The sequence below is a fragment of the Herpailurus yagouaroundi genome, unplaced genomic scaffold (assembly GCF_014898765.1).
Source record: "Herpailurus yagouaroundi ecotype Mexico unplaced genomic scaffold, PumYag 77, whole genome shotgun sequence".
NCBI classification, from domain to species: domain Eukaryota; kingdom Metazoa; phylum Chordata; class Mammalia; order Carnivora; family Felidae; genus Herpailurus; species Herpailurus yagouaroundi.
In genome coordinates this window covers 101,974,960-101,990,987 of record NW_024412388.1, presented here as the reverse complement: position 1 = coordinate 101,990,987, position 16,028 = coordinate 101,974,960, and the positions used below count along the sequence as shown (strand labels likewise).

General features: G+C 38.2%; 1 protein-coding gene across 2 annotated transcripts in view; it reads left to right on the top strand.

Moving 5' to 3' along the window:
• The first annotated feature begins 15,449 nt into the window (after positions 1-15,449).
• The window catches only part of SPAG17 (sperm associated antigen 17), a 235,792-nt gene continuing 235,213 nt past the window's right edge, over positions 15,450-16,028 (top strand). For both annotated transcript variants that reach the window (XM_040471449.1, XM_040471448.1), the window contains exon 1: positions 15,450-15,589. In XM_040471449.1, coding sequence (XP_040327383.1) covers positions 15,503-15,589 — 87 coding nt within the window. In that variant the 5' untranslated portion in view covers positions 15,450-15,502. The remainder of the gene's footprint in view (positions 15,590-16,028) is intronic.

Sequence of the window (16,028 nt, the reverse complement as noted above, 5' to 3'; positions counted from 1 at the left end):
TGATGCTAAGTGAAATAAGTCATACAGAGAAAGACAGAAACCATATGTTTTCACTCTTATGTGGATCCTGAGAAACTTAACAGAAACCCATGGGGGAGGGAAGGAAAAAAAAAAAAAAAAGAGGTTAGAGTGGGAGAGAGCCAAAGCATAAGAGACTCTTAAAAACTGAGAACAAACTGAGGGTTGATGGGGGGTGGGGGGGAGGGGAGGGTGGGTGATGGGTATTGAGGAGGGCACCTGTTGGGATGAGCACTGGGTGTTGTATGGAAACCAATTTGACAATAAACTTCATATATTGAAAAAAAAAATTCCCTCTCTCCCTCTCTGTCTACCCCTCTCCCCCACTCTCTCTCTAAAATTAAAAATTAAGAAAAAAAAAGAGTACATAATGGCTACCATTTATTGATGCTTATATGTGCCAAACACTGAGATAATGTTGATTTTACGGAGGCTTTTTAAACTCTGCCGCTGGTGTCCTGGGATGCATGATATTAAAAAGAATTTTAATATGTATTTATTTATTTTGAGAGAGTAAGAGGGAGCCCCAAGCAGGCTCCCAACACAAGGCTCGATCTCACAAATTCTGAGATCCTGACCTGAGCTGTAATCAAGAGTCTGATGCTTAACCAACTGAGCCACACAGGTGCCCCTGGAATACCTGATATTTTTCAGAGTATTTGTGAGAATAATTGCCAAAGCAAGAATCAGTAATTCTGTCTCCTTTTTGTGCCAGCATCTCTTTGCAAACTTACAAAAACGTCTTCTCATTGTAACTATCAACCATGATCAGAATTATTATTTTAATTAGAATTACGGTGACAATACACAATGCCTGGGGAAGGGGTGACTAACTCTGGATTTCAGAGCCACAACATTCTGGATTGGACATTTTAGCTGAACTTCAGTGTTCTGGATTTCTGCAAAGCAAAGTTTCAGCACATATGCTTACCTCAGCTTGAATTCTTGAATTCCAATCAGCAAGGACTAGGTTATGTTAAGTACAGTTCATCTTTTCAGACAAATAGCCATAGTAAGGCTCCAAGAGAATGAAAGAAGTAAGTAAAGTAAAAACCATATTCTACTTCATGTAATACTGGAAAGATGCTGAATTTTCACTTGGGAGGTTTGGGAGATATCTGCCCCTTCTCTTTTCCTGTGTTGCCAAATGGAATTTATTAAGTATAAAACTACTCTTATTATAGTTGTGGTTTTCAGGTAGATTAATTTTAGAACAGATCTCTTTCTATCAGCATTTCAGAGTTGGAAATACAATTTATGAAGACAAATCAGATATTTTTGTTTAAGGAAGTTTAGCAGGAAGTTGAATACAAAAATCTTCCATCATTCCATATTGTCACTGGATATAAGTGTGGTGTGTGTGGTGGGTGGTGGTGGGGGGGGGGTTGCAATCATAAAGGGGCTCTGAATCAACAAAATCAGGTTTCCTTATTGAACCAGAGAATATTCAAACAAGTTCCCCAGACGTCTCTCCATCTGGTTGCCACAACTAGTCTTTCTGTTCTGCAAACCTCAGCCCCCGTACCTTCCTCCTCTTGTTCTTCATACTTTCCTCTTCTGTTCTCTCCCACTTCAAAATGCTCAAGAAATGCAATTCAGAGTCATTATACTGCCAGCAGCCTGCTCCATCTGTTTCTATCCACCAAGCTCCGTCTTAATATTTCTTAGTGCATTGTTCATTTCCCAAGGGCAACATAGGGCCCCATACACCAGGAAGAAGGAGTAAATCCAGGGTGTGGTTTCATTCAAATCTGCATTTGAGATCTATGCTCTTCCCCAGTAAGTGATTTTGTATAGTTTGTTGCCTATTAACGTGTGACCTTTGACTGGAGGGTTTCCTGTGCACTGCATATGTGCTCAGTGTCCCTCTCATGTGGTAGATAATGTCTTTGATTGCAATGACACTTACTGATGCTTAGAAGATTTATTCAGGCTCACTCTTGGAAGATCCTTCTGTTGCATTTTTGGCTTATACTAGTTTTCAAAGTCTTTGGGGGAATTAGAATGAAAGAGCCTACCTTTGACTCTTCCTAAGAATATTCCTATGGTTATTTTATTTTTTTTAGAGATTTTTACCACCTTACATAGGTTCTCTCCCTTACATTCAAGAGTTCCTGTCATTGGACAATGTCAGAATATATACTGAAAATGTCATTCATTTTCAGTATATATAAGCAAGAGCAAGTATCAGTTTAAGGGAAATACATTCATAAAGCTCACTCACACAAAAAAATGATTCTTCCTAAAAGATAGAAATACACATGAGGCTGCATATGTTGAAGCAGAATTATTGGATGTCCACCAACCAGCCAGACAGGAATTCTTAAATGTGGAGATAATCAATTTAAAAAGAAAGATGTTTCCTATTGCACCATCATTTTGTTGTTTTAATTTGAAAGCTGCTTTGTCTAGGATGGACATCGGTTAAAAATGGATTATAATACTTATGTTTCTGACAGTGTGATACCTTAAATACAATGAGCAACTTGCTCCTTACCAAAAACTTCTGAATACGCATTGAGAATAAAAATAAAAACATTCTGAATAAAATTATATTTGAAAAAATATTAAAATATACTATTGAGCTGAACAGAACGTAAGAAATCTCCAAGACCAAAAACAAAGTAAAAGCAGGAAACCAGAAAAGTATGAAAGCACCAAAGTGACCATGAACTTTTGTACTATCAATTCTGCCAGGAGTGGATAGGCTATCAGTAGTTACCCCCACATAAAACTGAAACTACAGGAATGCCTTGGTGGCTCAGTCGGCTAAGCGTTTAATTTCGGCTCAGGTCATGATCTCACAGTTTGTGAGTTTAAGCCCTGCATTGGGTTCTGTGATGAAAGCTCAGAGCCTAGAGCCTGCTTCACATTCTGTGTCTCCCTCTCTCTCTGCCCCTCCCCTGCTCATGCTCTGTCTCTCTCAAAAACTGAGAACAAACTGAGGGTTGATGGGGGGTGGGAGGGAGGGGAGGGTGGGTGATGGGTATTGAGGAGGGCACCTTTTGGGATGAGCACTGGGTGTTGTATGGAAACCGATTTGACAATAAATTTCATATATTGAAAAAATAATAAATAAATAAATAAATAAACATTAAAAAAACCTTTTTTTTTAAACTGAAACTACAGAGCAGTACACCTTTGGTGAAATAGAAGGCCTAAATACATACATATATAAATCCTACTCCAGAAAGGGTGACAGGAAGGAAACTAGCTTGCCCTAGCGTCGGTAGAGAGGAAAAGCTGACTCTCTCTGGAGGCTGCAAAATGACAAGCCCACCCGCATAGATTTGTAGGTTTGTGACCACAAAACTTCAAATATAGAATTAGTATCCACATACCTATGGGAGAAAGACACATTCAATTCATGCCTTAAAGATTTCATCAATATAAACTCAGAGAAAATAGTAACAAAATGTATCAAGAAAACAGTGCTCCATAAATGAGAACAAAACCAACAAGGATATATTCAGACACAGTTAACACTTCAAACAACAGAATTATCACATAAGAATATAAAATAAGTATGCTTACTATGTTAATAGAAAAAATAAGAATATCAAATAGGTTAAGAAATAAGATACTCGAAACAAAGAAAATGACCAGGCAGATTTGAAAAAAAAAAAAAAATCACATAGACCTACTAGGGCTGAAATTTAAAAGAAAGAAAGAAATGTTAACAGCAATTTAGACATGGATGAAGAGAGAATTAGTGAGTTAGAAAGTAAGTTTGAATGAATTTCAGAAAACTCAGTACAGAGAAACAAAAATATGGAAAATACAAGAGAATTAATAAATGTGAGGAACAGTGTAGGAAGATCAAATATAAATGATGGAGTTTCAAATGAAAACAATAGAAAAAAATAGAAGACAGGATATATGTGAAGACATAACTGCTGAGAAAATTCCCAGAATTTATTAAAGATATTACTTGGCAGATTCAGGAAGCAGAATGAATCCCAAGCTGCATAAATAAAAAGCAATCCATAACTAGGTACATCATAGTGAAACTACAGAAAACCAAAGGTGAAGGGAAGATCCTGATAAAACCAGAGACAACATAATGACTACACAAAAAGAAACAACAATTAAACTTATTGCTGACTTGTCAGCAACCATGGAAGCCAGAAAATTGGAACATAATTTCTTCAACATTCTGAAAGAAATAAATCATCAGTTTAGAATTGTATGCCAAATGAAATGATCTTTTTAAATTTATTTTTAAATTTTTTAATGTTTATTTATTTTTGAGAGACAGAGCATGAGCAGGGGAGGGGCAGAGAGAGAGAAACACAGAATCAGAAGCAGGCTCCAGGCTCTGAGCTGTCAAACTCATGAACTGCGAAATCATGACCTGAGTAGAAGTCAGACGCTTAACTGGCTGAGCCACCCAGGCGCCCCTACCAAACGAAATGAGCTTTGACAATTCAATCTTTGAATGCTTTTTCATACAAATGAAATCTAAAATATTTATCACTAACACATAATCATTAAAATAAATTGTAAGGGTTGAACTGCACAAGGATAGGAAATTATATAAGAGGAAAGGTCTGAAATGGAAGAAGATATAATGAGTAAAGAATAACCCAAATTGTGGGTAAATCTAAGCATCTAAGCAAACACTGGCTGTCTTTTGGAGGAGAGATCAAAATGGAATGATATGCTGGCCAACAGTGGTGTACAAATGACAAGGGATTGGTGGAATTTAAAGCAGTCCAAAGTTCTTGTTTTGTTTATGAGGAGACTTTGATAACATAAGTATGCATGTTAAGATTTCTAAGATAATCTTTAAAAGAATGTACATGGAGTGTTTAACTTGTAACTAGTAGAGACTAAAAATGAAATAGTAAACAAAAGTTTCGGCAAATAAAAAAAATAATAAAATAGCAAGAAAGAAGACAAAAACACAGCTAGAAAAGCAGAACAAAGGGAAACTACAAAATAATAAAATAATATAGTGGAAATAAATTCAGATAAATTGGCAGTAATGATAATCAGTATATAAAAAATAATAGACTTTAAGGCAAAAATCATTCTTTAGAAGCCACAGAATCACTATACAATGATAGAAACTTGCATATTACTAATAAGACATAATAATTCTGAACTTGTATGAATCAACTGACTCAGCTTCAACAGATATAGAATAAAATTTTATAAAATCTCAAGGATGGTTTTAAAATTTTAAATTTAAGAAAAGAGATTTTAACCCCTCTCTAAATAATTGATAGATTAACCAGGCAATAAATCAGTAGTGACATTGAAAAAAAATGAATAATATGTACTCGATCATAGGTCTTCACACAGGCCACTGCTTCCATCAATTAGGGAATACTCGTTCATTTTAAGTACACATAAAACATTTACAAAAATGTCTCACAGATGTTTCCATAAATTGTGTGTCAGTAAATTTCAAAGAATAAACATCATTCGGAACAAATTAATCATAATACAATTAAGTTAAAAATGAAGATTAAAAGAGGTGCCTGGGTGGCTCAGTCCGTTGAGCGTCCGACTCTTTGTTTCAGCTCAGGTCATGATCTTATGGTTTGTGAGCTCGAGCCCCATATCGGGATCCATGCTGACAGAGCCTCTCACTCTCTCTGTCTCTCTCAAAAATAAATAAACTTTAAAAATTAAAAATAAATAAGTAAACATTAAAAAAAATTTAATATGAATATTAAAGTGATAACTGGGAAAAAATCCACACATTTGGAAACATAAAATTACACTTCTAGTAACTGATGGGTCAAAAAGAAATTACAAAGCAATACCAACCGATAATAAAATACTGCTTATCAAAACTTGTGATATAAAGCTAAAATAGTACTTACAGCAAAATCTGAAGTTTTAAATGATTATATTAGCAAAGAAAAAAGGCTAAAATTAATGTACTAAACATCCATCTTTATAAATTTAAAAATAACAGAATACAACACAGTAAATAGAAGGAAAAACAAAGGTAAGAGTAAAAAATAATAAAATAAGAGACAAACATTCAGTACAGAGTATCAAAAAGCCCTGTAATTTTTAGAAAAGACTAATAAAATGAGCAAATCTCTGGAAAGATTATTCAAGAAAAAAGAATGGAGGTAGATATACATAACCTTCAGAATGAAGGAAGAGATATAGAGATATAGTTCCCTTCAATTATAAAAATAATGAGAGATTATAACAACTTCGTATCATTAATTGTAAAACAAAAAACACAAATTTTTTAAGAAAAGTGTAACTTCTTGAAACTAACTCAAGAACAACTAGAAAACCTAAACAGTGTTAAAACCGTTAAGGAAATCAAATAAAACAAACAAACAAACACAAAAGACGTCACCAGGCCCATACAGTTGCATAAGTGATCTACTCCAAGCAATCTAGGGACTGATAATTCTAGACTTACTCGAACTCTATCAGCAAACAGAAAAAGAATACTTCCCAATCCATTTTATAGACTAATATAATTTTGTTATCAAAACAAAACTAGGACAGTATGAAAAAGAAAATTACAAGTGAATTTCTTTTGTGGACAGAGATAGTTTTAATTCCCCTCAAGCAATGAGAAGGATTGGGTTGAATTCAACTTACAGTAATAAAAATATTTACAAACTGTAACAATGTAAGAAAATATCAAGAAATTTTCTTTTCATCGAGCAGCAAATAAAAGTACTAAAACTGGAAACCCTAGAGTTTCGCACCAGTAGAGATTCTGTATCTGCATGGATGAGTGACGCATGGCCTCCAATTCCTGACAGCGGGAGTCGGGTGAATAGACCATGTGGGGCCTCCTCTCTGATGCATCCCGTGCAAATCCACACAGGTCTGTAGTAATCATAAGGCGCCACTATGGACAAACACCTTAGTAGTAATCTGATCATTCTTTAAGGAACTCTGCAGTCAAAAAATGAGATGAGAAGAAGGTTAAGAATGTGCCATACAAATGGGGAGTAGTAATATGTTGAGCGTGTTTTAATGAGAGGTGAAAATCCCCACAGAACAAGGAGTTGTAGGAAGAGAGATGAGGGTAGAGGGGGAAAAGGATGGGCAATGGCGATGGTACAGTTTTGAAAGTGGGGACATGGAGTGTGGTGGGCAAAACCAGATGTGAAAACAGACTCCTGTGAGTGTGAATGGTGTCAGTTCTTGGTAGTACCAAAAAAGTAAGGTAAAAAAATTATGCTGGTGACTGAATTCTAAGCCACATGAGAGTAGGAAGAGCATCTGCCATGTTCTAAGCACAGGTCCTGGTGTATGATACTCAGCATACTCTGTTGCATGAAAGGGTGTGTGAATGAATGCATAGCTAGTAAAATATTAGCAGGGCAGAAGGGACCATGTGGTGTTGGATTAGAGTGGTACACATCTGCCTGAATTTATGTTGACCCAAACGGGCAGAGAGAGAGAATTATTGTGTATATGTGTGTATACACGTGTTGGTTCTTAATTCTGCCTAGTGACAGCCCCGGAAACAGGTGCCACTCTGGTAGCTACAAGCATTCCCAGCACCCAAATCTGGGGTTTTAAACCCATTCTCCAATAAAAAAGAAGCAGGGCTCTGGAGATTCTAGGGCCGGGGCAGGGAATATGCAATACGAGACTGGAGCATCTGGGGGTGCCAGAAAGGAAAGGGGGGATAAGAGAGAGAGAGAGGAGAAACGGGAAGACAGAACAGTGAGGGAAGAATGTGTCAAGGGGACCCAGGAGTCAACTGAAGGGACTCCCTATGGTCAAAACTGGAACAACTAAGCTAAGCACTCAATAAATATGGTAGTGTTGGATTAGAAGCTGAAAGACCAAAAATACCCACGACTCCTTACTGACACAAAGAAGTGATTGGATAAATAAGTGGGAGAGAGTAGATTTCTGACACAGAAGAATTCCAAATACTTACCTAGATACTGCCCCCCTCAGGGAGGCGGGGCAGAACTCCTTAAACCTTAAGTGTGGGCTACACCTAGTGACTTCCTTTCAAAGAAAGGAAGCATCAAATCATCAAAAGGTGGTGCTAGAGGGGGGTACTTTATAGTGGAGAACCCTACCAACCACTACCTTAGTCGGGTGTTTGAGGTCAACATCGTCAATGATAAGTCATGTTGATAGCACGTACCCTTGGTATCATGTGATGTCCTACTCTTAACTGGCACTTTATGCCTTTATTCTTTCTACTCAATCCTGTAACTCCAGTCTAAGCATAAGGAAAACAGGCAAATCAAAATTGAGGGATATTCTGTAAAATAGCTTACCACTTGAAACTGTCAGAGTCATCAAAAACAAGGAAAGTTTGAGAAATTATCACAGTTTAGAGGAACCCAAAGAGACAAGATATCTAAGTGTAATGCAGTATCCTGGATACGATCTTGGAACAAAGAAGTAGGTAAAAACTATTAGTTAATGATAGCATATCAATATTGGTTCATTAGTTGTCGCAAATTTACCATACTAATTTAAGACGTTAACAATAGGGGAAGCTGGACAGAGTAAATGGGGCTTCTGGATGCTGTCTTTGCAACTTTTCTGTAAAGCCAAACTACTCTAAAATAAAAACTTTATTTAAAGAAAAATAGTAGCTAACATTTCCTGAGGGCACTGCATATGCCAAGTGTTTTAAGTAGTTGGCTACTAAGTACTTTAATCTTCACGGCAACCCTATAATGCACACATGATTATCCCATTTCATAAAGAAGCTGAAGCAAAGAGGGGCTAAGTAGTTTGTTCAAGGCTGTCACACAGCCTCCAAGGGCTGGAGAGGGGAATGGGGCCTAGGAGAAAGAATGTATAAGATGATCTCTAATATAATGTCTCTTAGCACCATGATTTGATTCTCTGATTTTTAAGAGATCTGTTGCGGGGCGCCTGGGTGGCGCAGTCGGTTAAGCGTCCGACTTCAGCCAGGTCACGATCTCGTGGTCCGTGAGTTCGAGCCCCGCGTCAGGCTCTGGGCTGATGGCTCGGAGCCTGGAGCCTGTTTCCGATTCTGTGTCTCCCTCTCTCTCTGCCCCTCCCCCGTTCGTGCTCTGTTTCTCTCTGTCCCAAAAATAAATAAAAAACGTTGAAAAAAAAAAAAAAGAGATCTGTTGCATTGAGGAAGGAGTACATGGCAAGTTTAAAAAAACAAAACAAAACTAATATTGAGGCATTTTTGGAAACTATGGTAACAAATAGATTAATAGGGTTTCAAACTCTTACCGGAGTAAAGGGGGAGGGAGAGAGATTATGGGTATATAGGTGAGTAACTTAAGCTTTATAAAAACAATTTCAATAAAGTGAGGAATTTACTTCGTGGGATGAATTGGCAATGGTTATTACCCAGAAGTACAGTAGGAAAAATGGCCACACTCTAAAGGATTAAGACAGCTGGCTCAGGTAGAGTGCATACCGTTACGTGAAAATAATCATAAAAGTTTTAAAATGTGGATGATTGTCAAATTGTATAACTTGATTATGAACAAAAGTAGAAGCCTAGAGATTATAGCCAGAGGAAGGGGGAAAAAAAACTTTTGAGAGCGTAAAGAAGGCCCTGCTATGCATAAGAGAAAAGTGCAACAAAGCATAACAAAGAATGAGGTTTTATTTTGTTTAATATGGTAGAGAGTTGAAATATAAGAAAGAGTCAATGAAGCCATTATTTTGGTAGGCAAACCTCGAAACGGTTGGCTCCTGTAAAGGAAATGGTGGAAGACGTGAATAGATTCATTCAGAAATGGGGTGAGGCAGGGAAAGCGGCCTCTAATAGGACCTTTGGAAGCAGCATTTGTTCTGCTGATTGACTTGTGCACTGGCTGAAATTATTTTCTGTTTCAATGAGCCTTTTCTTCTAATCTTCCTTTTCTTCCTAATATTGGACTTCAAGTGTTTTCTCTTCCCTCGTCTTCTTTCCTTCTTTCCATTTGTATCAGCCATAAGGTGAGCTTTCATCGGAGACTGTGCATTCAGAAAAGGACAGAGATGGAGTGTAGGAACTTTTCCTTAATATTAACAAATCCCTCCTCCTTTTTCAGACTGACATGTTCACAAAACAGGTTTCAATGAGAAGGTTTCCTTCCTATTATATTGTTACTAATAAGATTCTTTACATTTCAATGAAATCTCCTCTTAACCTTCTTAAACACATAAAAGATGCCAGTGTCGTGAATATTTCTTTATGTTTCACATAGAAGCCAACGCTGATCGATATCGAGACAAAGATGTCAAATAAAATATATATGATAAGAACTGTGTTGTAATAAATGTGATTTTTCAAAGAATTCACCACATATCAAACTATAGGAAATGTAATTTTTTAAAAATGCGCTCTTAAAGATCAGTGTACTTAGTCAGTGCTCTCCAGGGAAACATCAACAACAGAATAGATAGACAAAGATACGGATAGAGATACAGATATAGACACAGAGAGACATATAAAATCTTTTCTTCCCAAAAGATCGTTCCGTGGTCTGGCACATGATTTAGCGCAGGCTCACCTCGCCCATAGCTTTTGAAACTTGTACACAGTAAAAAGAAAGCTATTATTTCACATAGCACAAATTTATAAGTGACGGACATCTGATAAAACATTAAGAAATCAAACATTTAGTTAAGCATTTAGAGAAATGACTTACCATGAGTTATGGATTCTGAAATAGTCCCCAAAGGATTTACAGCAAATCCCTTCACTGAAGACGTTTAAAATTAGATTCAAAGAAAAATTTGAGTGAGAGCACGCTGGTGTGGAAACTCCCACACTAACAAATATGAAACAGATGAATTTTAGCTTTTTCTATTTTTAATATATACAACCGTCATTTTTCGGATTCATTAAAAAATAGACTTGGCGTTCTACACTCTTGGCCACAAATAACATAAAGTAAAATAAAAATTAAATCAACATCACTTAATTACAGCTCCAGAGACCTACAGTTCTAAGAGACAAGACATTCAAGGCTCAAACTGTAACCTTCGAGTATTTTTATCATTCACAGAAACATAGGGTTCTTAGGGAAGTTCTTCTTTAGAAAGTGATCTACTCCCAAACGCCCCAGAGTTCACTGGGGATTAGGACCTGAAGCACTGCAGGTGATTTTAATTGTCACGATGATGCATAGAGAGAGATGTGACATCTGGAGTAAGTGGCTTCTAAACAATGAGGGGCTTTAAAGATTAAAGTCAACACTTTAAATTGCACTCACGACGGAATAGGCAGCTAATGCTGACCATAGGCTGCAGGTGTAATATTCTCCATATGTTTTGAAACTTGTAGCTGAAAGAGATCAAGCCCTCTGCATCACACGCAATAAAAACTCAAGGACAGTGCATTATAACGTTGCATTTTGAAGGTTAGCAGCACAAAGATCATGATGGTAAATAACACAAACAGATTGTGGGAAGTGTTCTTAGATGTAGAATGCCAATCTGAGAAGTCAGTGAACACCTGTGAGGCCTTCTTAGCCAAAGGCAAGCAGATCGTTGGAGCTAAATGTACTTTGAATACCTGAAATGTTGGCCTAGAATTGGATTGGTCCAGAGCTCCTGATGTTACCTGACAACAGTGAGAATGCTGGATGCATCTAGAGCTGGCTAGACCCTTTCAGGTATGAGAAATAATGCTTAGACTGCATGCCTAAATAAGAGTTCACGGAACACTATGAGATTGAAATAGAAAACTTTAAAAAGTAACTTACTCAGTGATCATAGTATCCTAAAGAAACAGAGCATCCCTAGAAGTAGACAGTCCTTGGTGAACTAAACAATATTAAATGCAAAAGTCAAACTAAACAAGCCAGGAGTAACCCTGCCAATGTGAAAGAAAATTCTCCACATAGTCTAGTTTTGTTTTAGCCACTGACATATGGGAAAATTTATGTAGTAAAGTTTATGCTTATAACGTTTCAACTTATATTTAGTTGGGGAAACAATTTATTATACAAAAAAAAAAAGCATAAATGTATGACAGATGGCAATGCTTTTTTTTTTTTTTTCCTATTCTTGGCAAGGTCCCTTTTTAGCTGAACCGGCTCTCACTTCTTAAAACTATGAACATTGTTATTCACACCTATTTTCTGAAATTAAACAGACCAATTCTATGATGAAACATCCTATAAATTTGGTTCCTGTATAATGTCTCCCCAGTTTGTATCATAAATCATCTAGAGTGCCACCTTCCCTAGAATAATGAAATAGACCCAAAGTAGGCAAAAGGCATAAAACTTTCATTTCAAATTCTCTAAATCAGTTTTAAAAATTTTTCTACGTAAAAAAGTCTTCTATAAAATCTTCCATTCTGTTAGGACTTTTACAAAGGAAACCATCAAAGATTATCTGGCAAGTACATTCTAACATCCTGAAATCTTTATTTTTGACATTTAAACCATGCGCCATTCCTTTAAATCATTTGCTAAATTATGATTTATGTTCATAGATGTCTTAGTGACACGGTTCATTTTCTGAAAAATGAGCAAAACTTTCCATAGGTGTATGTGATCGTAAGCAGGCTAATTTATTGGATTACTTTAATATGCAAACCACTTCTTTAAAGTTAAAAGCTTATTAATTGATAAAGTGAAAGAATGTACTGTATAAGGGGGTGGAAGGCAAGGTGAAGGGTGCAAGTGGGTTAGTAATACTAGATGCAGTCTCCCTCTTCCTCCCTTCCAGGGACTAACCTAAGAGCAAAGATTAGATTGTAGCCAAGCGTTGTAGCCTACTTGAAAGTAACCAGGTTGTTTTCTCAGCCTATTGTGGGAAGGCTGGCTACCGTCAGGTTTATTAAAAGCTGACTCTCAAATGAAAATTATCAAAAATGTTAGAGTAGTTAGGGTAGCTCCAGCTGCTATAGCAAACTCCAGTATTTCAGCAGCTTAAGAAAATAAGTCTATTTTTTCATGCACTTAATAGTCCCAAGCAATACCTTTGGTGGAGAAAGTGGGGTGAAGCCCAGGGGTAAAGGAGACTTTGGAAACTCTGTGCCACAGCAGTCATTCAGAAATCCAAAGCTTTCAGTGTCACCCCAATATCCAGGCAGATCGGGAAGCACACGAATAATATTGGGAGATATTTTTAAGGGCCAGGCTTGGATGTGGTGATTTATCACTCTGCTCATGTCCCATGCCTAGAACTCAGTCACAAGTTGCCATCTAAGGATAAAGAGGGATGAAAAATGTCTGACTCTCATAGTAGGAGGAAAGAAAATGAAATGTTTGATGAACAGCCAGTCACTTTTTTCCACAATATATGTCACAAAAATTTTGTTGCTGCAAAAATTGGGGTTAGAGAGCTGTCACTTGTAAGACAAAGCTAGTGACATTTTCTCTGCAATGTTAAAAACACTTAATTTTACTTTTTTCTCCTTACTCCATTTTTCCTTCATTTCTCTTATCTGCAACCTATTTTATTAATCATCTGCCGGTGATTTGGCTGAACTGATTGTCCATAATGTTTTATTTTGAAATCTGTATTCACATTGAAGAAGAAAGAAAATTAGTAACGTAGTATGACATGCATAAACATCTAGTTAATTTTGTCTTATAAAATCTAACTGGAAGGCCAACAAACTCTTCACTGCTTTTCTAATACAAACACGAGACTCTTTTCCCAAATGGTTTAAAGCTATGGGAAGAATTATGATCAAAACGAAGAATGATGTCATCAATGATTACTTACGTTTTAGTCTGTAAGCAATTCATCTTTATATTCAAGCTGCAATCCAAAGACAGTTTCATCTTATAAAGAAAATTTTAATGAAGGCCAAAATTTTGGAAAAATTTCTATGATAATGTATCAGTGGCAGCCTAGGTGGTTGCTATGGAGACTCTCAGGAAAATCCCTTTCTGGCATGAGTCCTCTGGATTCACTATGCATCAGACATTTTATTGTCATGACAAGAAGAGAGGGCTTGGAGATATGACTTGTGACTAGGCTGCATGGATCTAGTCTCTCCCACAAGATAAATACGTACATTGCAACAAGAAAGGAAAGTCAACAGTTTTTGTAAATTGCCTGTGAAAAGACTGCTTCTGGAAATTGTGCTTTCTCTTTAATATCTATATTAAAGAATTAGGGTGGCCAGAGAAACTTTCCCTTGGTAGGTCCAAATTATGAACAGGAGTTGTGAAGCAGCAGCATTTTTAAACCTGCTCCCTGCCCCCCAGAATGAAGTAAAATCGTAGGGTCTGGATATCACTACGGCCCTCACACACATTTTTTTTCCCCAAAGAAAGCAATCAAAAGAGTTAGAACGTCTTCACCTATAGAAGGTCAGCTGGCAGGCCGTGCTGAATGAAATTAAGCTGCAGGTCACGTGCATCACCTTAGCCATCCCTGGTCCGTTGGGATAATTGAAGCATCTCACAGCAAGAGCAGGGTTTGGGAGGAATAGTTAAGCATTGTATTTTATAGGTACTAAAAGCAAAACGCCTCTGGTTGAGTTCTGCCCCTGTCTGTCCTGAAAGTAGTCTTAATGCATTGAAAAAAATAAATAAAAGTAAGTCTGCCCTCCCCCCCCCCCCAAGAGGGGCATCTCTCATTCTGGCAGTCCTAAAACAGGTGTTGTAGAGGTTAATTAAACAAGATGGATCTGAGATTCAGGTAATCTGGCTTCTAACTCCGGTGCCATCAGTCATACACTGTGGGACTTGGAATAAGGCTGTTGTAAGAATAAAATGATATAACTATGTACAAGATATAGCCAGTGATCATGAAGCAGGAGTTGTTGTTATTACCATTATTATTATTACTATCATTATCATTTGGGGGATTCTGACCGCGATCTTTTAGATAGTGGTGACTGTGGGGTGGGGAGAAAAAAAAAAAAAAAAAGATTCCACTTACCAGTGAAGGACAATTTGAAAGAACTGGGGCTGATTAGGCCGAGAAGACGGGTTAGAAAGACATTAATCCCGACTACAGTTAGATAAAGGATCTCTTGGAGAAGTGAGCCCACTGGTTTAGGAAGTCCGGACTCAAGACGGAAGCAAAAGATGTGAGTCGGGGAGATAAATTTGACTTCACATAAGGAAGTATTTGGGGCAGAGTAGAAGGGGGAAGAAAATGGCATGGGATGTCTCTTGAGAGGGCCCGTTCTCCATTTTAGGTTAACCAGGATCGAAGAAATTTTGAAAGGTGTTGAAATCGTGGGCGGGATTCCAGGGATTCTGAGTTTCTAGACAATACCTCGGACCACAGGGTCTCCAAGAAGCAACAGAGCGGGGGCAAAGCGAGTTAAAGGAAGCCAGACAATCTCGAGGCTAGCCTCGTCCTGACCTCACCCTCTTGCACAGTTGCCCTCCTGGAAAATCCTAAAATTTAATCTGGGAGTCCGGCCTCGGGGTTGCATGGAGCTGGGAAGCTCGGTTGCTATGGCGACGGGAGCAGTTGGCCGGAGGATTCAGGGCAGGTTTGGGGGAGGGGCACCGCCTACGTTCAGGGAATGGGGCGTGGCTTCGGTTACTATGGCAGCGGGGACGCTTAGTGCGGGCCTGAGCCCAGTTTAGACGCCAATGCCCCTCCCGTCCTTTGCATGGCACCCAAGAAAGAGAAAGGTGGGACTCCAAGCACCAGTTCTAAGATATGGGAACCCTCGCTCATCGCTGCACACTTCAATCAGGTGAGCCCAGAGCCCTGAAAGTCCTCTCTGACCCCGGGAATGCCAAAGCCCCGCCAGACCCTCCAGGAAAGGCAGCCAGGCTCGCCCTCTTTTCCAGACGCCACCGCCGCCCTTTCTGAAAACTGTTCTTGATTCCGCTGTCCTACGCTTTGGGAGTTCCGCCCACTAAACGCCCCACGCTCCCATCCGCGCAGAGTGGGCGTTAAAGGAAGAAGGAAGGGGGCGCCGGTCAATCAGTGCGATTTCAAAGGGTGGAGAAACCGGAGTGAGGGGGAAGGGAGGTGGTGTAGCTCTGACTCCTCAAGATCCTTTTCAGTGAAGTCGCCTAGATGGCACTCCAAAATTACACTGGAGTTGTCTTTATGAACTGTTTGCTTCCTGCGGACATCTGAAGGAATCATCCTGTTAAATCATCCGTAGCCTGGCCTGTGGTAAGTAA